At 40.9% G+C, this 26,726-nt stretch overlaps 2 protein-coding genes across 3 annotated transcripts in view; one reads left to right on the top strand and one right to left on the bottom strand.

The window, feature by feature from the left end:
• DSTYK (dual serine/threonine and tyrosine protein kinase) overlaps positions 1-17,793 on the bottom strand; it is a 61,621-nt gene extending 43,828 nt beyond the window's left edge. Inside the window, exons 1-2 of one of the 2 annotated variants that reach the window (XM_059940163.1) lie at positions 17,377-17,494; positions 5,499-5,571 (exon numbers count right to left, since the gene is read on the bottom strand). In XM_059940163.1, the coding sequence (XP_059796146.1) occupies positions 5,499-5,571; positions 17,377-17,403 (100 nt within the window). In that variant the 5' untranslated portion in view covers positions 17,404-17,494. Of the gene's footprint in view, positions 1-5,498; positions 5,572-17,376 lie in introns of both variants that reach the window. The other variant, XM_059940155.1, reaches the window with a different exon arrangement.
• Positions 1-26,726, top strand: part of TMCC2 (transmembrane and coiled-coil domain family 2) — a 140,372-nt gene that overhangs the window by 69,644 nt on the left and 44,002 nt on the right. The window lies entirely within an intron of this gene.

Consider the following 26,726-nt stretch of genomic DNA (forward strand, 5'->3'; position numbering starts at 1 on the left):
TCTGGCTAACGGTTTATCAATTTTGTTTATCTTCTCAAAGAACCACCTTTTAGTTTTATTGATTTTTGTTATTGTTTTCTTTGTTTCTATTTCATTTAATTCTGCTCTGATCTTTATGATTTCTTTCCTTCTGCTAACTTTGGGTTTTGCTTGTTCTTCTTTCTCTAGTTCCTTTAGGTGTAACGTTAGATTGCTTATTTGAGATTTTTCTTGTTTCTTGAGGTAGGCTTGTATAGCTATAAACTTCCCTCTTAGAACTGCTTTTGCTGCATCCCATAGGTTTTGGATCGTCGTGTATTCATTTTCATTTGTCTCTAGGTATTTTTTGATTGCCTCTTTGATTTCTTCAGTGATCTCTTGGTTATTTAGTAACATATTGTTTAGCCTCCACGTGTTTGTGTTTTCTACATATTTTTCCCTGTAATTCATTTCTAATCTCATAACGTTGTGGTCAGAAAACATGCTTGATTTCAATTTTCTTAAATTTTGAGGCTTGATTTGTGACCCAAGATGTGATATATCCTGGAGAGTGTTCCATACGCACTTGAGAAGAAAGTGTAATCTGCTGTTTTTGGATGGAATGTCCTATAAATACCAATTAATTCTATCTGGTCTATTGTGTCATTTAAAGCTTGTGTTTCCTTATTAATTTTCTGTTTGGATGATCTGTCCATTGGTGTGAGGTGTTAAAGTCCCACACTATTATTGTGTTACTGTCGATTTCCTCTTTTATAGCTGTTAGCGGTTGCCTTATGTATTGAGGTGTTCCTATGTTGCGTGCATATATAATTGTTATATCTTCTTCTTGGATTGATCCTTTGCTCATTATGTAGTGTCCTTCCTTGTCTCTTTTAACATTCTTTATTTTAAAGTCTATTTTATCTGATATGAGTATTGCTACTCCAGCTTTCTTTTGATTTCCATTTGCATGGAATATCTTTTTCCATCCCCTCACTTTCAGTCTATATGTGTCCCTAGGTCTGAAGTGGGTCTCTTGTAGACAGCATATATATGGGTCTTGTTTTTGTATCCATTCAAAGCCTGTGTCTTTTCGTTGGAGCATTTAATCCATTCACGTTTTAGGTAATTATCGATATGTATGTTCCTATGACCATTTTCTGAATTGTTTTGGGTTTGTTTTTGTAGGTCCTTTTCTTCTCTTGTGTTTCCCACTTAGAGACGTTCCCTTAGCATTTGCTGTAGAGCTGGTTTGGTGGTGCTGAATTCTCTTAGCTTTTGCTTGTCTGTAAAGCTTTTGATTTCTCTATCGAAGCTGAATGAGATCCTTGCCTGGGAGAGTAATCTTGGTCGTAGGCTTTTCCCTTTCATCACTTTAAGTATATCATGCCACTCCCTTCTGGCTTGTAGAGTTTCTGCTGAGAAATCAGCTGTTAACCTTATGGGAGTTCCCTTGTATGTTATTTGTCTTTTTTGCCTTGCTGCTTTCGATAATTTTTCTCTGTCTTCAATTTTTGCCAGTTTGATCACTATGTGTCTCGGTGTGTTTCTCCTTGGGTTTATCCTCTATGGGACTCTCTGCGCTTCCTGGAATTGGGTGGCTATTTCCTTCCCCATGTTAGGGAACTTTTCGACTATAATCTCTTCAAATATTTTCTTGGGTCCTTTCTCTCTCTCTTCTCCTTCTGGGACCCCTATAATGCGAATGTTGTTGTGTTTAATGTTGTCCCAGGGGTCTCTTAGGCTGTCTTCATTTCTTTCCATTCTTTTTTCTTTATTCTGTTCTGCAGCAGTGAATTCCACCATTCTGTCTTCCAGGTCACTTATCCATTCTTCTGCCTCAGTTATTCTGCTATTGATTCCTTCTAGTGTACTTTTCATTTCAGTTATTGTATTGGTCATCTCTGTTTGTTCTTTAATTCTTCTAGGTCTTTGTTAAACATTTCTTGCATCTTCTCGATCTTTGCCTCCATTCTTTTTCCGAGGTCCTGAATCATCTTCACTATCATTATTCTGAATTGTTTTTTTGAAAGGCTGCCTATCTCCACTTCATTTAGTTGTTTTTCTGGGGTTTTACCTTGTTCCTTCATCTGGTACATAGCCCTCTGCCTTTTCATCTTGTCTTTCTTTCTGTGAATGGGGTTTCTGTTCCACAGGCTGCAGGACTGTAGTTCTTCTTGCTTCTGCTGTCTGCCCTCTGGTGGATGAGGCTATCCAAGAGGCTTGTGCAAGTTTCCTGATGGGAGGGACTGGTGGTGGGTAGAGCTGGCTATTGCTCTGGTGGGCAGAGCTCAGTAAAACTTTAATCCACTTGACTGCTGATGGGTGGGGCTGGGTTCCCTCCCTGTTGGTTGTTTGGCCTGAGGCAACCCAACACTGGAGCCTATCCGGGCTCTTTGGTGGGGCTAATGGCAGACTCTGGGAGGGCTCACGCCAAGGAGTACTTCCCAGAACTTCTGCTGCCAGTGTCCATGTCCTCACGGTGAGACAGAGCCACCCCCTGCCTCTGCAGGAGACCCTCCAACACTAGCAGGTAGGTCTGGTTCAGTCTCCCCTGGGGTCACTGCTCCTTCCCCTGGGTCCCGATGAGCACACTACTTTGTGTGTGCCCTCCAAGAGTGGAGTCTCTGTTTCACCTAGTCCTGTCGAAGTCCTGCAATCAAATCCCACTAGGCTTCAAAGTCTGATTCTCTAGGAATTCCTCCTCCCATTGCTGGACCCCCAGGTTCGGAAGCCTGACGTGGGGCTCAGAACCTTCACTCCCGTGGGTGGACTTCTGTGGTATAAGTGTTCTCCAGTTTGTGAGTCACCCACCCAGCAGTTATGGGATTTGATTTTATTGTGATTGTGCCCCTCCTACCGTCTCATTGTGGCTTCTCCTTTGTCTTTGGATGTGGGGTATCTTTTTTGGTGAGTTCCAGTGTCTTCCTGTCGATGATTGTTCAGCAGTTAGTTGTGATTCTGGTGATCTCGCAAGAGGGAGTGAGAGCACGTCCTTCTACTCTGTCGTCTTGAACCAATCTCTCATTAATGAACTTTTGATGTCTCTAGTGACCCATTAGGTTAGATACGTTGTTTAAATTGTTTTTGGAGTAATGGATTTATATCATCACACTCTCCTTCTTGCCTGTTTTCCATCCCAGTCAATAATATGAGTGAAGGCCAGGGTAAGGTATAGTCCATGGCCAAGGAGGGAAGGCACTATATGGAATAAGTGAAGTGGAACTCTATCTTTGCCTTATCCTATTCTTGAAACTCATAAGGTTGATGGGGCTTCAGAGTCAATTCAGGTCTCAACAGAGTTACTACTGCAATACTTGTTCCTGATACCCAAGGATTTCCCTCCTTCAGTAAAATTTTTTACCTCACCTTTAGCACTGAACTTGAAGTCCTCTCTGAAAGTGACTGAAATACAAAGGATTTTATAAGTCACTGAAGTAATCAGTGACACAAATATGCATTTCCACAAATAAGTAGTGATGTTTTATTTCTTATTAACTACATGTGCCAAGAGTAAAGGACAAATCCTAAATTGAGAAATGAACATTATACAGTCTTTCTACTACAATCAATTCTACTACAAGCTTCACAGTATTGAGCTACAAAAACCCCAGGAGCTGAGAGAGAAATAATTCTGCCAAGAAGCATTTATTTATCATTCCCAAACAAGCTCTCTGACCTTCAGCTAAATTTAAAGGATTCTGAATTTTAGAGGAGGCATCCCCATTTAAGGAAAACATATGCTTAGGGAGTCTGGGTTTCAGAATCTTCAGGACCAAATAATACAAGGTATTTTGGTTGAAGGGGATGGTTTTTGGAGATTAGAGATGGAAATGTACTCAAGCAGCTAAACCTCTTGTTGGAAGCTGAAAGTCAAGCTGGCAGAAATGTCACTAAAGTTATCCTACCTGGTGGTCATGTTAAGATCTTGAACAGCTTTTGAAAAGCAGACTGTACTGGTACCTGGGAAGAGGGACATAACCTCCCCCCAACCCTTTCCCTGCCCATCCCCCCCCCCCCCCAAGGCTTATATCTCCTGGGAGCCATGTGACATGAAGAGACCATACTTGTCAGCAGCCTGCTGACAAGTTCCCTTCTGGGAGAAACTGCTCCTGAGGCTGGTCGAGCTGCAGGGGGAATAGAAAGGCAGCTGGCAGCTGAAGCTGTAATTTATGGGATGCAGAGATGGAAGCAGTTTTTCGAGGAAGCCGACCCCATGCTTCACTCAGGGCTTAGTTCCTGTCATTTGGAAGGCAGCTTCTTTCAGCTAGTTACCATTAAGAATGACCCAATGGTGGGAATGTGTTAAAAAGACACAGGAACCACCTCAAAGGGGGACTTACTCACCGGACTGGGGACAATTTAAGCATAAAATTTTTTTTAAATGATAATAAGAAATTATAATCCATTGAAAAAATTCAGAAGTCCCACACTGATATAAATAAATAATAAACAAACAATGGAAAAGGAATGCTCTAACTTTGCAAATACCAACTAAGAAATATAGAAGAAATAGTGGATAGAAAAACCACCACTGAGGCAGGTGGGCATTGTCAATGGACGCTAGGTCTAGTGGAGGGAGGCATTTTCAGGAACAAGATCATCAGTGAAATCTTAGAACACCTTCCCACAAAAGACTAATCAATTGCAAAAGGAAAAACTGTGACTTTAAGGTAGAGAAATCTAACGGACACCAACATGACCAGAGATCAAGCTTAACATCTCCAAGGGTGGGTGGGCCGACAACATGTACCTCTGATGTGACTGCACATCACGTCATTTCTGTGCCTAGTCCTGCTGAGAGCTCATGACCTGAGTCTAGTCATGAGGAAGCAGCTAGATCCAGGCTGAGGGTCATCCCATAGAATGTAAAGCCTGCTCTTTAAACCTGCCAAAGATAGAAATGTCAGGGAAAGGCCGAGAGACTGTCCACATTCAGGGAGTCTGAAGACACATGATAACTAAATGCAACATGTGCTCCTGGACAGGATCCTGGATCAAAAGAAAAAGACATTACTGGGACAGTTGGCAAAACTTAAATGGGGTCCGTAGACTGGATGGTAATACTGACTCAATGTTGATTTCCTGATTTGGGAAGTTGCATGCTGATAGCATGTCCTTGTTTGGGAGAAATGCACACTGGAAGTGTTTAGAAGAGATAAGACAACCTATCTAGAGCTCACTTTCACAAGGTTCCGAAAAATATATACATATAATAGAAAGAGAGAGATTAGGTGATGGGGCAAATGCAATAAAATCTTAATAAATGGAGAACCTGCATGGAGTGGGTATGAGAACTCTCTGTACTGTTCTGGTGACATTTACATAAATTTGAAATTATTTCAAAATAATTTTTAAAATATTGGCCAAAAAGGTAACTAGCAAAATGTATCCAGGTCTGGATCTCAGAGAAAAGAGATTAAGAGATAGAATTCTACTCATCAAAAAAACCCAGCAGGTAAAAAACACATCATATACAGTAATAATACAATTTAAACAATAAGTTTCTTCACTGTCCCCACTTCTGCCCTGCACATTACCTTCTTTCTCCTCAATCTTCCTGTGATCGTTTTCTGATGCCAGTTCTGAGTCTGGGGAGTCCAAGGCACTCATCTAAACAAGCAGTTCAGGATCAGATTTAGAACCCAAGTCCTCAAGACTAAGCAGTATAGACAAACACCCACTCCAGGACAGGACACTTTGATGAAAGTTACCTATAACTATCCAGTTCATTGAACAAGAAGCCACCAGAAGAAGCTTGACCTTGTACTGCCTGCAGCAGCCTCCTGATGACTCAGCAGTAGGGAACACACCTCCACCTCTTCTGCAGCTCAGGCCTCTTTATCACATGCCAACTAACTACTTTTATCCTCGACTAACCAACCATATTTCCAAGTTGCAACAGCAGAACTTCTCCACTTCTCTCCATGGAATATAAGCCAGCAGAGCAGGCCAATTGTTCAATCAGGAGAAACTGAGATAGGTTTCGCCAGGGGGCTTCTTATATGCCAAAAGAATAAAAATGACTTTTCTCCTACTAGCTGTTTTCCCCCAAGTTCTTCGTTCCTTCTTGCTCCTACATATCTCCATAATATTAAAAGTTAAGGCTACAGTATATTGCACAGAATATTCCTAAAAAGTAAGCTCCATATTGGTTCAGTCACTGTCCCTCTAATTTGAATAAAAACAGAGCTTTTATTCAAATTAGTCTTGTTATCCAGTTGCTTTTATGATACGGCCTTACTTAGTCTTTTTTTTTGTTGTTGTTTTTTAAACATCTTTATTGAAGTATAATTGCCTTACAATGGTGTGTTAGCTTCTGCTTTATAACAAAGTGAATCAGTTATACATATACAATATGTTCCCATATCTCTTCCCTCTTGCATCTCCCTCCCTCCCACCCTCCCCATCCCACCCCTCTAGGTGGTCACAAAGCACCGAGCTGATCTCCCTGTGCTATGCGGCTGCTTCCCACTAGCTATCTATTTTACATTTGGTAGTGTATATATGTCCATGACACTCTCTCACCCTGTCACATCTCACCCCACCCCCTCCCCATATCCTCAAGTCCATTCTCTAGTAAGTCTGTGTCTTTATTCCCGTCTTGCCACTAGGTTCTTCATGGCTTTTTTTTTCCCTTAGATTCCGTATATATGTGTTAGCATACTGTATTTGTTTTTCTCTTTCTGACTTACTTCACTCTGTATGACAGACTCTAACTCCATCCACCTCATTACAAATACCTCCATTTCATTTCTTTTTATGGCTGAGTAATATTCCATTGTATATATGTGCCACATCTTCTTTATCCATTCATCTGTCGATGGACATTTAGGTTGCTTCCATGTCCTGGCTATTGTAAATAGAGCTGCAATGAACATTTTGGTACATGACTCTTTTTGACCTATGGTTTTCTCAGGGTATATGCCCAGTAGTGGGATTGCTGGATCGTATGGTAGTTCTATTTGTAGTTTTTTAAGGAACCTCCATACTGTTCTCCATAGTGGCTGTATCAATTTACATTCCCACCAACAGTGCAAGAGAGTTCCCTTTCCTCCACACCCTCTCCAGCATTTATTGTTTCTAGATTTTTTGATGATGGCCATTCTGACTGGTGTGAGATGATATCTCATTGTAGTTTTGATTTGCATTTCTCTAATGATTAATGATGTTGAGCATTCTTTCATGTGTCTGTTGGCCATCTGTATATCTTCTTTGGAGAAATGTCTATTTAGGTCTTCTGCCCATTTTTGGATTGGGTTGTTCGTTTTTTTGTTATTGAGCTGCATGAGCTGCTTGTAAATCTTGGAGATTAATCCTTTGTCAGTTGCTTCATTTGCAAATATTTTCTCCCATTCTGATGGTTGTCTTTTGGTCTTGTTTATGGTTTCCTTTGCTGTGCAAAAGCTTTTAAGTTTCATTAGGTCCCATTTGTTTATTTGTGTTCTTATTTCCATTTCTCTGGGAGCTGGGTCAAAAAGAATCTTGCTGTGATGTATGTCATAGAATGTTCTGCCTATGTTTTCCTCTAAGAGTTTGATAGTGTCTGGTCTTACACTTAGGTCTTTAATCCATTTTGAGTTTATTTTTGTGCATGGTGTCAGGGAGTGTTCTAATTTCATACTTTTACATGTATCTGTCCAATTTTCCCAGCACCACTTATTGAAGAGGCTGTCTTTTCTCCACTGTATATGCTTGCCTCCTTTATCAAAGATAAGGTGACCATATGTGCGTGGGTTTATCTCTGGGCTTTCTATCCTGTTCCATTGATCTATATTTCTGTTTTTGTGCCAGTACCAAACTGTCTTGATTACTGTAGCTTTGTAATATAGTCTGAAGTCAGGGAGCCTGATTCCCCCAGCTCCATTTTTCGTTCTCAAGATTGCTTTGGCTATTCGGGGTCTTTTGTGTTTCCATACAAATTGTGAAAGTTTTTGTTCTAGTTCTGTGAAAAATGCCAGTGGTAGTTTGATAGGGATTGCATTGAATCTGTAGATTGCTTTGGGTAGTAGAGTCATTTTCACAATGTTGATTCTTCCAATCCAGGAACATGGTATATCTTTCCACCTATTTGTATCATCTTTAATTTCTTTCATCAGTGTCTTATAATTTTCTGCATACAGGTCTTTTGTCTCCTTAGGTAGGTTTATTCCTAGATATTTTATTCTTTTTGTTGCAATGGTAAACGGGAGTGTTTTCTTAATTTCACTTTCAGATTTTTCGTCATTAGTGTATAGAAATGCAAGAGATTTCTGTGCATTAATTTTGTATCCTGCTACTTTACCAAATTCATTGATTAGCTCTAGGAGTTTTCTGGTAGCATCTTTAGGATTCTCTATGTATAGTATCATGTCATCTGCAAACAGTGACAGCTTTACTTCTTCTTTTCCGATTTGGATTCCTTTTATTTCTTTGTCTTCTCTGATTGCTGTGGCTAACACTTCCAAAACTATGTTGAATAATAGTGGTGAGAGTGGGCAACCTTGTCTTGTTCCTGATCTTAGTGGAAATGGTTTCAGTTTTTCACCATTGAGGACAATGTTGGCTGTGGGTTTGTCATATATGGCCTTTATTATGTTGAGGAAAGTTCCCTCTATGCCTACTTTCTGCAGGACTTTTATCATAAATGGGTGTTGAATTTTGTCGAAAGCTTTCTCTGCATCTATTGAGATGATCATATGGTTTTTCTCCTTCAATTTGTTAATATGGTGTATCACATTGATTGATTTACGTATATTGAAGAATCCTTGCATTCCTGGGATAAACCCCACTTGATCATGGTGTATGATCCTTTTAATGTGCTGTTGGATTCTGTTTGCGAGTATTTTGTTGAGGATTTTTGCATCTATGTTCATCAGTGATATTGGCCTGTAGTTTTCTTTCTTTGTGACATCTTTGTCTGGTTTTGGTATCAGGGTGATGGTGGCCTCGTAGAATGAGTTTGGGAGTGTTCCTCCCTCTGCAATATTTTGGAAGAGTTTGAGAAGGATAGGTGTTAGCTCTTCTCTAAATGTTTGATAGAATTCACCTGTGAAGCCATCTGGTCCTGGGCTTTTGTTTGTTGGAAGATTTTTAATCACAGTTTCAATTTCAGTGCTTGTGATTGGTCTGTTCATATTTTCTATTTCTTCCTGGTTCAGTCTCGGCAGTTTGTGCATTTCTAAGAATCTGTCCATTTCTTCCAGGTTGTCCATTTTATTGGCGTAGAGTTGCTTGTAGTAATCTCTCATGATCTTTTGTATTTCTGCAGTGTCAGTGGTTACTTCTCCTTTTTCATTTCTAATTCTATTGATTTGAGTCTTCTCCCTTTTTCTCTTGATGAGTCTGGCTAATGGTTTATCAATTTTGTTTATCTTCTCAAAGAACCAGCTTTTAGTTTTATTGATTTTTGCTATTGTTTCCTTCATTTCTTTTTCATTTATTTCTGACCTGATCTTTATGATTTCTTTCCTTCTGCTAGCTTTGGGGTTTTTTTGTTCTTCTTTCTCTAATTGCTTTAGGTGCAAGGTTAGGTTGTTTATTCGAGATGTTTCCTGTTTCTTGAGGTAGGCTTGTATTGCTATAAACTTCCCTCTTAGCACTGCTTTTGCTGCGTCCCATAGGTTTTGGGTCGTCGTATCTCCATTGTCATTTGTTTCTAGGTATTTTTTGATTTCCCCTTTGATTTCTTCAGTGATCACTTCATTATTAAGTAGTGTATTGTGTAGCCTCCATGTGTTTGTATTTTTTACAGATCTTTTCCTGTAATTGATATCTAGTTTCATAGCGTTGTGGTCGGAAAAGATACTTGATACGATTTCAATTTTCTTAAATTTACCAAGGCTTGATTTGTGACCCAAGATATGATCTATCCTGGAGAATGTTCCATGCGCACTTGAGAAAAATGTGTATTCTGTTGTTTTTGGGTGGAATGTCCTATAAATATCAATTAAGTCCATCTTGTTTAATGTATCATTTAAAGCTTGTGTTTCCTTATTTATTTTCATTTTGGATGATCTGTCCATTGATGAAAGTGGGGTGTTAAAGTCCCCTACTCTGATTGTGTTGCTGTCAATTTCCCCTTTTATGGCTGTTAGTGTTTGCCTTATGTATTGAGGTGCTCCTATGTTGGGTGCATAAATATTTACAATTGTTATACCTTCCTCTTGGATCGATCCCTTGATCATTATATAGTGTCCTTCTTTGTCTCTTATAATATTCTTTATTTCTTACTTAGTCTTTAGTCTGGAAAGTTTGGCTTAACCAAAAAAATCCTGGGAAATGTAATTCTCTCCCATTATATAAACTAGAAAGGGTAAAATCTGTCTGGCATAAATAACACACTGAAGTCTTAATCTGATGAAGCTAAAATTAGACCTTTTTTTATATGAGTAAAATAAAAGTGATAAAAGCATTTTTTTTAAAAGAAGTATGAGGGTGTTTTTTTTTTTTAAATAATCAAAGGCTTTTATGAATACATAAGCTATTACTATTCTTTGGGATAGTTTTGATGTCTTATTAAACAAGTGAAAAGCAAAACAATCCTCAAGTTCTACTTCCCATCTTCCTGCCCAGAGAACACCACCCCAGGGAACGGAAGCACATTATAAAGCCCAACTCCAAAGACTTGCAGTCAAAAGGTTCCCGCAGCCACATGGCACCCCACAGGCTGGGGATACGTCCAAACCACTCACATTGCACACTGCCTACTAAATACGACAGAAGAAGGCACCACATGTGATGGGCAATTCAACCAGGGGCCCACAGGGGATTCTGATGAGTCCCCATGCTCTGACCAACTTTCCTTCAGAGAGTTTTAGTTTGGACTTTGGAGGAATACTATCTATAAGGAGACCTTCTCAGAGAGGCTGATTTATAGCTTTAAGCAGGGGGCACATAACCACTGCTACATCTGTTCTCCTCTGTTAAAGTGTCAAGTTCCAGGATCCCCAAGATTACCAGACTCCCCGTTTGGCAAAGAATGGAATCAATTTTCAAGCATGGGGTGGCCTATACTTAGACTGAAAATCCTACAGGGGACTCCAGTCAGACCTCTGAGAGTCACGAAAGAAAAGCTGCATCTTTCACAGGGACTCTACGCTCTTGTTATGAATGACACCATTCAGATTCCCTGGACCACGTAGGAAGCAAAACCCACTATCCCTAGAGGTGAACTATTTTCCTACAAAAAGTAAAGAGCAAATTCACCTTAGGTCTTAAAACTGTTAGGGAACAAACCACATCCACCCACACTCCTCATACGCTTCATATTGGCATCCCTGTGAGTAACCTCTGATGAAGATAAAAGATACTCTTAACAACAATCTTCATGAATGCATTCTGCTTTTGAACCATGCAAACAAGACAATTATCGTTATTCCATCCCAGAGACAGACTGGGGCTAGTTTTCCTTTACTGTCAGAAAGTTAGTAAAGCATCTCAACTCCTGTTTTTATCAATGCCATTTAATCTTAGAATTTCTCATATGCCTTATCCTCCTGTCCTCAAAGACTAATGGTTAAGCAGGAAACCAATGTGTAGGAAATCCTCTAGAGGGAACATGGTGAAACACTAATCCTTCTTTCTTTCATAACATCAGCTTAGAATTAAAAATATCAATTAGTTGGACAATGTTTCACCATTGTGTGTCCTGTACCCAGTACAAAGTTAGGCATTAATAAAGATTTGTTGAGTGAATGAATATTTACTTCCCATATCGTGGTGAAGCTCCGGTATTGCATGCAACTCATTCTTTGGGACGTGAAAATCATTCTTTGGGATACTGGCAGCTCCAGCCTAATTAGTCATCTATCAAATGCTTATCATTGTTCTGTTTTAGGGGCGCAGACAGGAAAATGTGGGCAAAGATACAAAATCCCATATCTTTCATGGGGGAAAAATTGCCCTTCTGAAGTGGAAAAAAACATCATTCCAATATCTACCAGATATGTAAACGATCTAACAGATACTTACTTGCCTGTTATGTACAAAGCACTATGGTAGGCATTGCAGGGGATACAAAGATGAGTAAAACAGTCTTTACCCTTAGGAGTTCACGATCTAGTAAGTGAGATAAGACAAATATATCCATAGCTATCACATGAATAAATAAATAAAAACATGATCTGTATGTCCAGAGCCTATAGGAATTGAGCAATAGGTTTAAGGTGAAATTCATGTTTCCCTTTACTTCAGTAACATATTTTTTGAGGTTTTATTTTCAAAAGATTGCTTTTGAGAAGGACATTTATTGCAGGAAGATTCTTTGTTGACTTAACATAGTGAGACAGAGAAGCATGGAGAAATAAATGCTGATGCTTGGAAAGTGGACAGAGCAAAACAAAATCTAAAGACCAGATGGATTTTTATTTAAATCCATGCTTTCTTTAAATGCTACTTGCAAGGCTGAAGAACTAACCGTATTGAAATCAGTAATGCCTTTTAAGACTAAACTAAACATATTGCAAATGATAATAATCTTAAAGGTAATAATGTCTTTTCTTTCAAGAGCAGGAAGAATTATCCAAGCCTTTTTAGTAGTGCGCTGCCCCATGCCATGGGAAACAGATTATCCTAGCAAAGGAAGATTAGGAAGGGAAAAGGAAAGGGACTGGAAATTGGAATAAAAGGCTTGAGTAGGTAGTGTCACATTATACTCACTCAATCAGATAAAATCTCCCACTGAAGTAGATTATGGTTCCATGTCAAGCTATGGAGCCTGGGTTATGACTCACTTGTAACGTAATCTCTCCACTGCCAGGGTGCATTTTCTATTCCCATGGCCAGATCAGGAAAGAACAAGGGAGGAGTCACAGAAGCAGAATGGGACTGGGAGCTTAGAGACCTGGGCCTAAATCTGGCTTCAGCTCAAAACTGTTCTGTCCCTCATTCCATTCGTCACTCCTCTTATTCTTCCCCCGACCCCCCTGTTCCAGCCTCCTAATCTAATGTTCACCAAGTACATACACACATACACACACACACTCAAATGTCACATATGTTTAGTACTAACTATATGCCTGTGCTAAGTGCTTTAATGTATATTATCTCTAAATGTCACAACAACTTTGTGAGGTAGACATTATCACTCCCATTCTATTTATTTATTTAGATATAATTCACATATCAGAAAACTCACACTTTTAAACCACACAATGTAGTGGTTTCTAGCATATTCACAAAGTTGTACAACCATGACCACTATCTAATTCTAGAACATTTTTATTCCCCAGGAAGAAATCCCATACCCATTAGCAGTTATTCCTCATTTTCCTCTCCCCCCATCCCCCCGCAATCACTAATCTACTTTCTGTCTGTATGAATTTGCCTGTTCTGGACATTTCAAATAGATGGACTCATACAATACGTGGCATTCTATATCACTCCCATTTTACATATGAAGAAACCAAGACTCCAATAGGTTAAGTAACTTGCCCCAAGTCCCACGGTTAATAAAAGGCTGAACTAGAAGAGGAACTCAGGTCTGATTCAAGTGCTTGTGCTTGCTTTTGACTACTTTTTATTTTCCACTTGTTACACCAAAAAACAATGGTGGTTTAAACTTTTGACTACTATATGCTGCTTCCATACAGGAAGAAAATTGAGAGAAAGTGAAAGTTTTAGATATAATTGGGGAAATGGGGTTTTGTTCATCTAAGGTAATAAAAGTAATAAATAAGAATCACAATTATAGCACCATCTCTGCTAAGCTTCTGTTGAAATGCTGAGGCAGCTCTTCTAAACAGACCATGGCAAATTACTAGAAAGCACACCCATCCCAGTCTCTGGCTGTTTTACCCCACAACCAACTTCCCTCCACCCCTCAGCCCTAGTTGAAGATGGCAACTATAAGAAACCAGGCTGTAAAGAATATCCTCTTTCCCAACTTTCCATCCCTTGCCCAGATGTCACTCTGCCACTTAAAGTGTATTATCCATACAAATTTCTGTCTAACAAGTCCAAGAAAAATGTGCACTAGGGCTTTTCTTAAATAAATAAGTACATTAGTGTTTTTCTTCTCCCTTTTAATTCTGGCAACCAAAAGAGGGTGAAGGATGTTGGAGAAACGAAGTTGTTACCAAACCAATGGCAAAGAGCTATAAAAACCTAAGAACTGTAACTCACACAAAATGCCTATAATCTACCTTTAGCTTTTTGCAGTTTTTCTACTTTATATGTTGCATATGCATATGGCTGAGATTAGATTATCCCTTTCTAGAGGGCCAGGTTCAGATCTTCCTAGTCCTTTTCCTCCCTCATCCAACATAAACAAACAGGTGCACTGTAATGATAATTATAATTTTTTTTCTTTCTTAGGAGAAAAGTATAGAAGGGGAAGACTGATCTCCACTAACCCAAGGCCAAGACCAATGTTTTTATTTGACTCTTTAACCCTATTACCAGGTGCTCAAATGTTTATTGACTAGTAATAGCTAATACTTACACAGCACCTTACCAGGCACTGTTCTAAACACATATATTAACTCCCAACAACCCTAGAGGCAACTACTATTATTATAATCCTCATTTCCAGATGAGAAAACTGTGGCACAGCGCCATTGTGATCTGCCCATGGTCACTCAGTTAGTAAGGAGCGGAACCAGGAAGAAAGGAATGTAGCACAGATTAAAGCATTCCAACTAAATACATTTGAGTCATTCCAATTTCTTAAAATTGAGAGGTTTATGATACACTGCAACAGCTTGGAACTCTGATAGATCATAAAACAAGAAAAATACTTCTCCCTCTGCTACTTTGTAATACTCCACTCTGCCTGTCTTCAGAAGTGCTCAAAGCCTTTATCTCATTACTTCTGAACCCTCTGACAGAGGAAAATCAACAGATAGAGGGGCTGTCATTCCCTATAGTTAAGTGAAAAGAAGGCCAATGCTTTGGGAAGAAAAGGAGGACCTGAATCAAGGCAATTTCACTTATAATTCAGTTTTCCCTGTACAGGTCGAGCTACTCTCATTTTAGATTCCACCCACTTTTTAACTTCTAAAACATCATGTACCTTATATACTCACTACACTGCCCTCAGTGAATTCAAAACTGTGAAAATTAAGAAGGAAGCATTATTTGGGGGGGTCCTTCCCATCTCTTTTGTGGTTAAAAGTGAAATAATAAAAATTTACAGTTAATCCATGATCTTCAATTGCTCAAATACCATACTACATCCAACCTAGAAGATACTTCCATTCTGAACCGATGATTAAAACCTTCAAAAGAGGTTTTAAGAATTGAGGTTAAGAATTGAGTGTTCCTTCGCTTAACATTTCAAGTTCCTATTAATCAGAAACCAACATTCACAGAAGAAAGTTGAGACAGTCTCTGAATGAAGTTCACCTTGTAAAGATAGTCTGTAAAGGGAGAGAACAAGAGCTAGTTGTCTTTTAAGGAATGGTTTCTACGTTCTAACACAATCACCCAAACAGCTGGGAAAATGGCATCCCCAAAATATACATAGTAAGTGCCACCTCACTAATTTCTCCTGATGTTCCTTTTCACCTCCAAAAATAAAACTCTCCACACTAAAGGAATGGAAGCATTTTATGGAACAAAATCAAATGGCTCCCAGTCCTGTCATCTGTACCCTCCCCTGGTTTTTATTTCAGATGGACAGACTCCAGAGGGTGAAGAGAGTTAAATACGAAAATATTAGTTCATGATGCAGTCAACTAGAAAAGCCAATGAGGCAAAATACAAAGGTGCATTTGTATTTCTTAAGTTGGCTTTTAAAGAATAAAAAGAAGAGCCAGCCAAGGTGCCTTGAAAACCTCCATCTCTCTGAGGTGAATCTACTCTCTGATTTTTTATCAGTAGTAATTCTAAAATAGTTGTTATAAAATTACAGCAATAGAGGGTTTTTTAAGATAAGCTATAAGAAAAACTTGTGAGCAGGGAAAGCCGCTGGAAAGCATTGCTGAGGGAGAGGGTGAAAGTACACGTTCTGGGGCTCATCCCTGAAAACATCTGCCCTTCTCACCAATTGTTTTTGATAGCCTCACAGAAATTAGTCCCCTCTATGGGTCCATTTTAAGCATAACAAATCTCTGGGCAGAAGATGGCAAAACCACAACTTCAGAAAAGCTAGTCATCCCCCCTCATCCCACTTATTCCATGAGGTAAAATAAAAGCTTTTTTATTTACATCCAGGCCAACTAAGTGGAATATCATCAATCAGAATCTTATTTTTATCACCATTTCTGGAGTCTCAGACAAATTTAGGATATTAAACATGCAACTTTGGAAATATAGGGCCCAACACACAAACTCTGAAGAGTTTAAGAATTCACTGCATTCTACGCCTCATGTTCAAATTTGCTGTCAGCATCTAAATTAGTGTTTCTGAAAGTGTGCTTGCTGGCCCACTTGCATCAGAATCCCTAGCCATGGCTTGCGTTTAGATTCTTAGGACCCACCCACTAGACATAATCAATCTGTAGGATAGAGCCTGAGATATTTTCAACATTAATCTTAATACACACTTTAGTTAGAGAATCACTCAATGAAACCCACTGACTGCTATACTGTCCCAAGGTATCTGTCTGCATGGGATGCCAGTCCCTTCTTCCATCCAACCTGTTATTTCCTAATTAGACCAAGTAGTTATCAAACCCTCCAGTTCCCCATCAACAGCAGTTTAAGAGGAAGTAAGAAATTAGGAGAGGTCAAAGACGCTGCACGATTTTAAATGCTTTAGGGCCTCTAACACATCCCAGAGGGAATCAAGTTTCAGGACCAAAAAACAATCCTTTCCCTGTCTAACTTCTTCACCCTAAACGCAATCCGCATCTCTGGCAATTCCCTGGCACCCATGAGACATCCTTTCCTTTAGCGACCCCAGCCCCATTCTCCAGTACATTCCTTTCACAGAGTTGCCACATGATTGATGTAAGCGTATTTCACATACATAATCAAACACACAGACGCGCGCGCACACACACACACACACACACACAATGGACACACACAAAATCCACTACAGTCCCCTGGCCTCCTAGGGCTCCCTGCCTACCGCCCGTCCTCCATCCCTCCTTTCCACCATCCCTAACTGGGACTCTGACCACAACTGCTCATCCCCGAACTCAGAGCAACTTTCCTCACTCCGAGGCTTAACCTCCGCCCTCTCAAACTGGGGCCCTCCGCGCTCCCGCCCGTGCACAGCCCGGCCCCCTGGATCCTGCTCCTGGAACTCCTGCCTTCGGGCGCCCCTTGCCCCCTGGTCCCCGCGGCCGAGTCCCTGGAGCCCCTCCCCTCCCCCACCCCGAGAGATGCCCTCCCACGGCATCTCGGATCCCGCCAGCTCAGGCCCGGTAGCCCCGCCACGCGGCCCTTCTTCCACTTTCCGCCTCTTCCCGGGGTTTTGCAGGGGCAGGGGTGCGGCCCACCCTCAGTTTGCCTCTCCAGCCCTGTCTTCCTCACGGCTACCCTCCTTACCCGCCTGCAGCCCGATCTCGGCGACATCGCCGGCAGGGCCGCGCTCGGCCCCGCCGCCTTCCATGGGGGAGGAGGGACAGCTGTGATTGTGGGAGCCTTTGATGTCGCGGAAGAACTTCTGCGTTTCGCGCAGGTTCTGCCTCAGCCGTCCCAGGTAGCGGCGGTAGCGGCCAAAGCCCCGGCACAGCTCGCGGATCATTCCGCCGCCTCCCGGGCCAGGACCCGAGACCGACTCGCTCCCCCACGGCACCCCGTCGCCCTCCATCGCCTCAGCCTGCTCTGCCTTCGCGGCTTGGTGCCCGGCCCTCTGGTCCGGCTCCCCTCCTCCCGCCCCCCAGTGCTTAGGGCAGGAGGAATCCGCCTCCTGACGCCCCCGCCTGCAGTCGGCCGGGTTCCCAACCTCCGTCACCGCCGTTGAAAACAAACCAAACCGCAGTGCGCCGCGAACGGAACCTTTATCTCCACTATCCAGAGGAGTGAGGGAACGATCACCGGAGCACCCCGTCACTGCGGGGTCTCCTGGGACTTGTAGTCTGGGCCGGGGCCGAGCTCCAAAACCTGGAGACTGTGGATGCGACCGACCGCCCTTTGGTATACATCTCCCCCGTTCTCACACAGAGCTCACACGCTCTTCCCGATTTAAAAACATGTTCCTACTCCCTACAGAAGTGTCCCTGAGGAGAGAGAGCACCTGCAGAACCCGGACTCCGGCAGAAGTAGGGGTGCCTTACTGAAATCAGAGCGAAAGATTTTAATAGCAAAGAAAAGTAAGGAAACAAGACTGAGGCTAGTACTGTCTCCATGGCTACCCTAAATGGCTCTCACTTTCCAATACAGTACATACTGGGGAAGCAGCTGAAAATACCATGGAAATAGGGAAACCCCTCATGTTTGCATTGCATCCTCCTTTTCAGACTTTCCTTCTCCAGGTGTGGAAGGGGGGTTGTAGAAGGGTCGTTAAAGAGCTGTAAGCCGAAGTTTAGTTGGTTTCTTGAAGTAGAGAGACCAAGCTGGGTAAGGGGAAGTTGAGGTTAGTAGCCTTCCAAACCAGTTCTGATTATCTTAATTTGGCTTCTGCTAATATGGAAGACTTCTAGTGACATGTACTGTGACGGAGCCCGGGACACAATTAGGAAGAAAACAAAACTTGACAACCACTTCTTTTTCATTTCCTGCTTTCTTTCTCCTCTTCTCCAGGCACAGAGCCCTCCTGTCTTTCTTGCTATGGAAAGACCCCATCTTCTACCCAGGCCAGATGTCTTCTCCCACAGGCTGGATAGTGTAGCTCCCCAACTGAATTTAAGAGGAGACCTGAGTTGGAGTCTGAACTTCCCCAATGCCTTGCCTTGAGACCTGTGAAGTAAGGGTTTGGGCTAGTTGATCTTTATGCCCTCTAAAATTTTGTGAGTTTTGCTTCAAAAATGTTTGCTTTGGTCTTCCAACCTCTCATTCCTGGAGTGCAAGTGCTCTTAGCTAATTGATGTTGTGATAATTGGGTTAATTCCGTGCAAAATGGGAAGGTTTTACCTATCCAGGGGCTTTTAGTATTGTATAAAAAGGGGTCACTGGCTTACATGAATCTCTACTTGGTAAATGCGTGTGAAGTCTGCCCCTAAGGAGGAACTTCAAATTCCTTCTCATGTTCTCCTTCCCTTTTACTTGCTCACGTATTCTCCATTTGTCATTCTTTATCTTTGAAGACCCCTTCAAAGACCATTGCAACCCCTAAAAGGCTCAGTGAAACAAATGAAAATACAAAATGAAAAGTTTAATGCAAGATGGTTTATACTACTTTTTAGAAGTGCTGTAACAAAGCAATGTGTGATGATTTGCCACACACAGTAATTTCTAGCAAAGGAGATCAGATGAGAGAGTAGTTGAGCTGGAGTTGTCCAAAAAAGGAATTGAGAATTAACATCTTGAAGAAGGGGTGAAACATGGCTAGGTGGAAGTAATCAGGGAGAGCATTCTGTAAGGTAAAGTTCATGGAGCTCATCCTTTTAAAAACTATTCATTAGTTCTTTATTTCTAAAGTAAGTACAGTAAGTCCCCTACATACCAACGAGTTCCGTTCCAAGAGCACGTTCGTAAGTCCAATTTGTTCGCAAGTCCAACAAAGTTAGCCTAGGTACCCAACTAACACAATCGGCTATATAGTACTGTACTGTAATAGGTTTATAGTACTTTTCACACAAATAATACATACAAAACAAACAAAAAATAAAGAAAACATTTTTAATCGTACAGTACAGTACCTTGAAAAGTACACTAGTACAGTTCAACGTCTGGCATACAGGGGCTGGCATCGAGTGAACAGGCAAGAAGAATTATTGACTGGAGGAGGGAGAGGAGGTGGGAGGTGGAAGATGGTAGAGCTGAAAGATCATCAGCAATAGGAGACGGAGGGCAAGCTGCAATTTCACTCACGCCTGACATTGATGGAATGTCACATTCGCATCTTTGAAAGTTCGCAACTTGAAGGTTCGTATGTAGGGGACTTACTGTAATATAGGACTATGGTATAAAATTCAAATGGTGCAAAAGGTATGCAAAGGAAAACGAAGTCTTCCTATTACTCCCTGTCTCCCAGTCACTTAGTTCCCCTCCCAGGAGGTAACTACTGTTGCAGATATAGATACTATATAAATATATTTTTTAAAACACAAATCTAGCATACTATACTTACTCTATTCTGCCCTTACAGACTCTTCCACAGCAGAACATAAAGATCTGCCTCATCCTTTTTGACTGTATATTATACTACCATATGAATTGGGATGTTTCAATTAACAGGTCCTCTGTTGATGGACCATTAGGTTTTGTGCAGTCTTCTGGTATTATGAACAATGCTGCAGTAACTAACCTTTTACATACATAATTTTTAATATGTGTATGTCTCATCTACATTTTTGATCTGCTGGGGAAAGTGATCAATTTTTTCCTGCTATTTAAAACTTTAAAGGGTGTGAATGACAGTGAACTCTTCCTAAATTACAATCACCTACAAGTAAAAATACATATTTTATTGCAATATCTAATTCTAAGGACAAATGTGGGAGAATAAGGGTTTGAATGATAACGAGAGAGGATTTAAGTTAGTATAGGAAAGTGTTTCCTGCAGGTGATGAGTGTTAAACACTTAAACGCACAGAACTACTTTTGTTCCCTCCTAGGACACCAGTAAAATGACAGTAATGGAATTTTTTTAAAAGCATAAGCCCACAGTAATGAGAGGAGCCAGTAGCAAAAACAAAGTAGAAGCTGGAAAGCAAATGGACAAGCGTTAACTAAGTTACTAGCCTGGAAAAACCTGAATCCAAAACCCAAAGTGGGAAAAGCTGAGACCCAACCTGATGTACACTACAGAATCCCTCAAGTCTCAGGAATTGGTAATAGTAGTTCCCCCCCTAGCTACTGTTTATAGGACAACAGGGCTGCCATGTACAGCTTGTATCATGGGCAGGGATTAAAACAAGGATCTTGAAAGCTGTTTAAGAGCAGTTAGATCTCCAAGTCACCTTCCCCTTCTTCAACTGTCCCCCTGACCCCACTCCTCCAAAAGAAGACTGAAGTATTTTTTCTCCAGAGAGGGCTGAATCAGAGGTCCCTGTATAAAATGGGAGATTAAATGAACTAATGGATACTGAATGTGAAGATTCCCAACCCTCCTCCTCCATTCAATTCCTAGATCTCTAGCTACAAGATGTTTACCCTCCAGAGAGGAAACTTGCAGTGTCTTCTTTAAGGAATCTGACCAGCCCAAGAGGAAAGGCCCAAAGACACTGACATCAGAACCAAGATTTTGGGTTTTATTAAGGTATAATCAGCATACATTACATTAGTTTCAGGTATACAACATAATGATTTGATATTTGTACATATTGCAAAATGATCACGACAGTAAGTCTAATTAACATACATCACCATCCATAGTTAAAAAAATTTATTTCTTGTGATGAGAACTTTTAAGATTTACTCTCTTGGCAACTTTCAAATGTGCAGTACAGTATTATTAACTCTAGTAGCCATGCTGTACATTACATCCCAGGACTTACTTATTTTATAACTGGAAGTTTGTACATTTTGACTCCATCCGTTTTTCCCCTGACCCTCATCTTCACCCTCACCCCAGCTTCTGGCAACCACCAATCCAGAAGAGAAATTTTTGTCTGGCTTGTTCATTGCTGTGTCTTCAGCACCTAAAAGAGTGCCTGTCATTTAGTAAGTGTTCATTAGATATTTGTTGGATGTTCACTGTAGATATTTTTGAGTATTTAGAAAAACACAAAGGAGAACATGGTTTAAAAACCACTCGCGGGGGGCTTCCCTGGTGGCGCAGTGGTTGAGAATCTGCCTGCCAATGCAGGGGACACGGGTTCGAGCCCTGGTCTGGGAAGATCCCACGTGCCGCGGAGCAACTGGGCCCGTGAGCCACAACTACTGAGCCTGCGCGTCTGGAGCCTGTGCTCCGCAACAAGAGGCCGCGACAGTGAGAGGCCTGCGCACCGCGATGAAGAGTGGCCCCCGCTTGCCGCAACTAGAGAAAGCCCTCGCGCAGAAACGAAGACCCAACACAGCCAAAAATAAATAAATAAATGGATAAATTGAGAAAAGAAAAAAAAAAAAAAGTTAAAAAAAAAAAACCACTCGTGGGGCTTCCCTGGTGGCGCAATGGTTGAGAGTCCGCCTGCCAATGCAGGGGACACGGGTTCGAGCTCTGGTCTGGGAAGATCCCACATGCCGCGGAGCAAGGAGGCCCGTGAGCCACAACTACTGAGCCTGCGCGTCTGGAGCCCCTGCTCCTCAACAAGAGAGGCCGCGACGGTGAAAGGCCCGCCCACCGCGATGAAGAGTGGTCCCCGCTTGCCGCAACTAGAGAAAGCCCTCGCACAGAAACGAAGACCCAACACAGCCAAAAATAAATAAATTAATAATTAATTAAAAAAAAAAAAACCACTCGTATTTCTATTCGGAAAAAAACAGTAGGTTATATTTGTATCTATTAATGTTGATCCTCTTTGAAGGAAGAGGAATAGGTGAGAAATACGTTATTCTTTCTAATTTTACTTTTCTATGGCAAGTTCCTCTAGGTTAGATGATTTCTAGAGAGATTCTGAAGACTTGATCCTCATGTTCATATAGGTGAGAATCAGGTGCTTTTTGTGGAACACCAAAAGACATTAACATTGAATTCTGTAATGTGAGTTAGGAACAAGTTTATTATGAGAAAATATGACTATTCTCTGTTATGCACCATAAAATCACAATCACAAGTCCAAGAATTAAAAAACCCACAAATTAAAGAGAAAAATACAACAAACAATTAAACAACATTTCTGAGCTTTCCATAGGTATTTCTTTACTACTGTTCAATTGTCATCGTCTAAACTTACTAACAGGCAAGTGATATCAACTCCAAAGAGGAGAGGAAATTATGGAAGATGAGAAAATATAATTCATTAACTTAATTTTATTTATGAATTGGAAAAGATCACCATTATCGAGTTGAGCAGCAGAACATACCTCTTTCCAGCTCAAAACTGATTTCCAAGGGAACTTGTTTGAGAAGCCCTATTCTAGACAATCTCGCTCCCTTCTCTGCTTATTCTGTATATTGCTGGTGTGTTGCAGAGCAGTGCCTCTCAAACTTTAATGTGCACAAGACTCATGTGGGCATCTTGTTAAAATACACATCTGATTCAGTAGGTCTGGGGTAGGGCTTGGGATTCCACATTTATGACAAGCTCTCAGGTGATGCCAATGCTGCTGGTCTGTGGACCACACTTTGGGTAGAAAAGGTGTACAGAGACAGAACAGGAATCAGCAAAGCCTGAGGATTAAGGAAATAGGATTGGAGTCGAAGAGACCTGCGTTCAAATCCTAGTTCTACCCCTTCCCATTTGTATGCCCTTGGAGACATTACTTATTATCTATAAGTCTTAGTTCCTCATCTGTAAGATGGGAATAATAGTACCTTCTTCATAGGGTTATTGTGAGCATTTAAAAAAACAATGCCGGGACTTCCCTGGTGGGCCAGTGGGTAAGACTCCACGCTTCCAATACAGGGGGCCTGGGTTCGATCCCTGGTCGGGGAACTAGATCCTGCACGCATGCCGCAACTAAGAGTCCAGACCCGGCACAGCCTTAAATAAATAAATAAATAAATATTTTAAAAATTCAATGCCAATCATAAATCTCAAAGTATTTAGAAATAAAAAGTCTTTTTAAGAAGCAGTATCTGCCACATGATGTGTTTAATAAATGACAACTGCTTTTATCAATTGTGGTATCATTTTTACAAACCCGAGTTCTAGTCCTGACTTGCTACTGGGCAAGTCATTGGCCCCTCGGAGTCTTGGTTTTCTCATCCATCAAATGGGATAATAATTATGACCACCTCATAAGGTTATCATGAGAATTGAAACAGGGAAAAAAGTATTAAAAATGCTTAGTACAGAGGCTTGCACATAGAAAGCATTCAATAAATGATAACTGAGATGCTGATGATTGCTACAAGCTTAGGTTCTTATCCTGGCTCTGTGACGTGCTAAAAGGGAGACTTCTATGATTGTGTGTAATCTCATTGTGTTTTGGGGAGGATGGAATGAGCCATAGGAAGAGAAAGTGCTTTGGAAATGAAATCCTGTAAAAACTTAGGAAAAAGCACGGGAGTCAGAATCTGACCAAGTTCTGGTCTGAGCTGTGATGCTACTTACTTTGTGATCCTGGATCCTGTGATCCAAATCACTTAACTTTTTGGAGCCTCAGTTACTTCATCTGTATAGTGAAGCTAATGTCTACCTCACAGGGTTGGGAAGACTAAATGACATAATGTGTAAAGCAGTTAGTAACTTTCCTGGCACATAAGAGTGCTTAATAAATGTTTTCTTTCCTTCCTGTAGTAAATATATTCAGGATTATGTATTTTTCCAAGGAAATTATGTATTTCCAAGAATGTTTTGGTTTTGTTTATGAGATTCTCTACATGTAGGTTTATTAACTTGAAGATTAAAGGTCTATAAAACAGAATTGCTAAATGTATTCTATTTAATTATACATCAAGTATCATTCCAATGCTGAATATTTCATCAGTGGCATCCCTGGCTGTTAGGATGCAGAGCATGGGAAGGAAAAACAATCAAAAGAAATTTAGTATAACCCCAAATAGAGGTAATCTTTGTTTTACTGCCAAGAAAAAGAACAAGTAGAAGAAGAAAGTAGAAGAACAAAGTTTCCAGAAATTTTTTAGAGTAACTGACCCAAAGCTTTCCAGAAGAAGTGCTGAACATTGCTTTGCCACAATTCATTTCTCATCAGTAAGATTGGAAGACTGGTAATGCTTTTCCAAGTCTAAATGTTTCTGATCCTTTTTCTACTATGTTGCCTGGCATTTTGGTGGAAATCGTTTTTGGTTAATTTCTTTACCTGCCCAGCATAAGACCTTGTAACACATGTTTTTATCTTTCTGGGCTGATCCTGGAAGGAGAAAGGTGGATAGCTGAAAACCTATCAACACCCTTTTCTTTGTCGATGTTACCTTTTTATTTTTATTTTTTTAAATTTATTTTTTAAAGGATTTTTTAAAAATTATTTATTTATTTATTTATTTTGGGCTGCTTTGGGTCTTTGTCACTCTGCGTGGGCCTTCTCTAGTTGCGGCGAGCGGGGCTACTCTTCGCTGTGGTGCGCGGGCTTCTCAATGCGGTGGCTTCTCTTGTTGCAGAGCACAGGCTCTAAGTGCGTGGCCTTCAGTAGTTGTGGCACACGGGCTCAGTAGTTGTGGCTTGCGGGCTCTAGAGTGCAGGCTCAGTAGTGGTGGCACACGGGTTTAGTTGCTCTGCTGCATGTGGGATCTTCCCGGACCAGGGATGGAACCCGTGGCCCCTGAATTGGCAGGCGGATTCTTAAACCACTGCACCACCAGGGAAGTCCCTGTCTACATTATCTTGGTAGAGGTTTTCTGGAAAATTCTGAAACCTGAGTTCCAAAACATTTTCCAACTGGCTTAGTATGTATCTCTCCACATGTGTCAAACACAATACCTGACACAAAGAGTATGCTCAATATATTTTAGCCAAAAGAAAATATTTCATATCATCCTCCTGTCTATCCCCTTTCTCAGGAATCAAGCTCTGCAAGGTGGAGGTTTAATGCAGGTGAGGGTTAGGATTCTGAAGCAAAGGTGGATGGAAGGCATTCTGGTCATGAGAACATTCCCCATCCCCAAACTGTAGAGGAGAGAGGGAGCGCTACCCAACAAGCTTCACATAAATCTCTAAGTGCGTAAAGGGAACCCTCTTGCACTGTTGGTGGGAATGTAAATTGATACAGCCACTATAGAGAACAGTATGGAGGTTCCTTAAAAAACTAAAAATAGAACTACCATATGACCCAGCAATCCCACTACTGGGCATATACCCTGAGAAAACCATAATTCAAAAAGAGTCATGTACCAAAATGTTCATTGCAGCTCTATTTACAATAGCCAGGACATGGAAGCAACCTAAGTGTCCATCAACAGATGAATGGATAAAGAAGATGTGACACATATACACAATGGAATATTACTCAGCCATAAAAAGGAACGAAACTGAGTTATTTGTAGTGAGGTGGATGGACCTAGAGACTGTCATTCAGAGTGAAGTAAGTCAGAAAGAGAAAAACAAATACCGTATGCTGAAACATATATATGGAATCTAAAAAAAAAAAAAAAAAGGTCATGAAGAACCTAGGGGCAAGACGGGAATAAAGATGCAGACCTACTAGAGAATGGACACTTGAGGATACGGGAGGGGGAAGGGTAAGCTGGGACAAAGTGAGAGAGTGGCATGGACATATATATACTACCAAACGTAAAATAGATAGCTAGTGGGAAGCAGCCGCATAGCACAGGGAGATCAGCTCGGTGCTTTGTGACCACCTAGAGGGGTGGGATGGGGAGGGTGGGAGGGAGGGAGATGCAAGAGGGAAGAGATATGGGAACATATTGTATGTGTATAACTGATTCACTTTGTTATAAAGCAGAAACTAACACACCATTGTAAAGCAATTATACTCCAAAAAAGAGGTTAAAAAAAAAAAAAATCTCTAAGTACCTGAAAAGCAGGCCCTGAACCTAGCTGAGTGACCTTCCTGTGTGTCAGTGTTTAGGGTTCCTGTCATTTTTCTGGAGCTGATTTCAGAAGCACTGATCTAGAACTTTCTCAAAATAGGGCTTAGTGATCCATAAGCAGGTTTCCAGATGACATGCACACACATCTCCTGCACAGGGAGTATGACCTTTTTTTAAGGGTGAGGAGGAATAAAGGAAAAAAAAAATAGTATTAAATTTAAAATATCGTAAAAATAAT

This window comes from Balaenoptera ricei, chromosome 1 (genome assembly GCF_028023285.1).
Source record: "Balaenoptera ricei isolate mBalRic1 chromosome 1, mBalRic1.hap2, whole genome shotgun sequence".
Taxonomy (NCBI): Eukaryota; Metazoa; Chordata; class Mammalia; order Artiodactyla; family Balaenopteridae; genus Balaenoptera; species Balaenoptera ricei.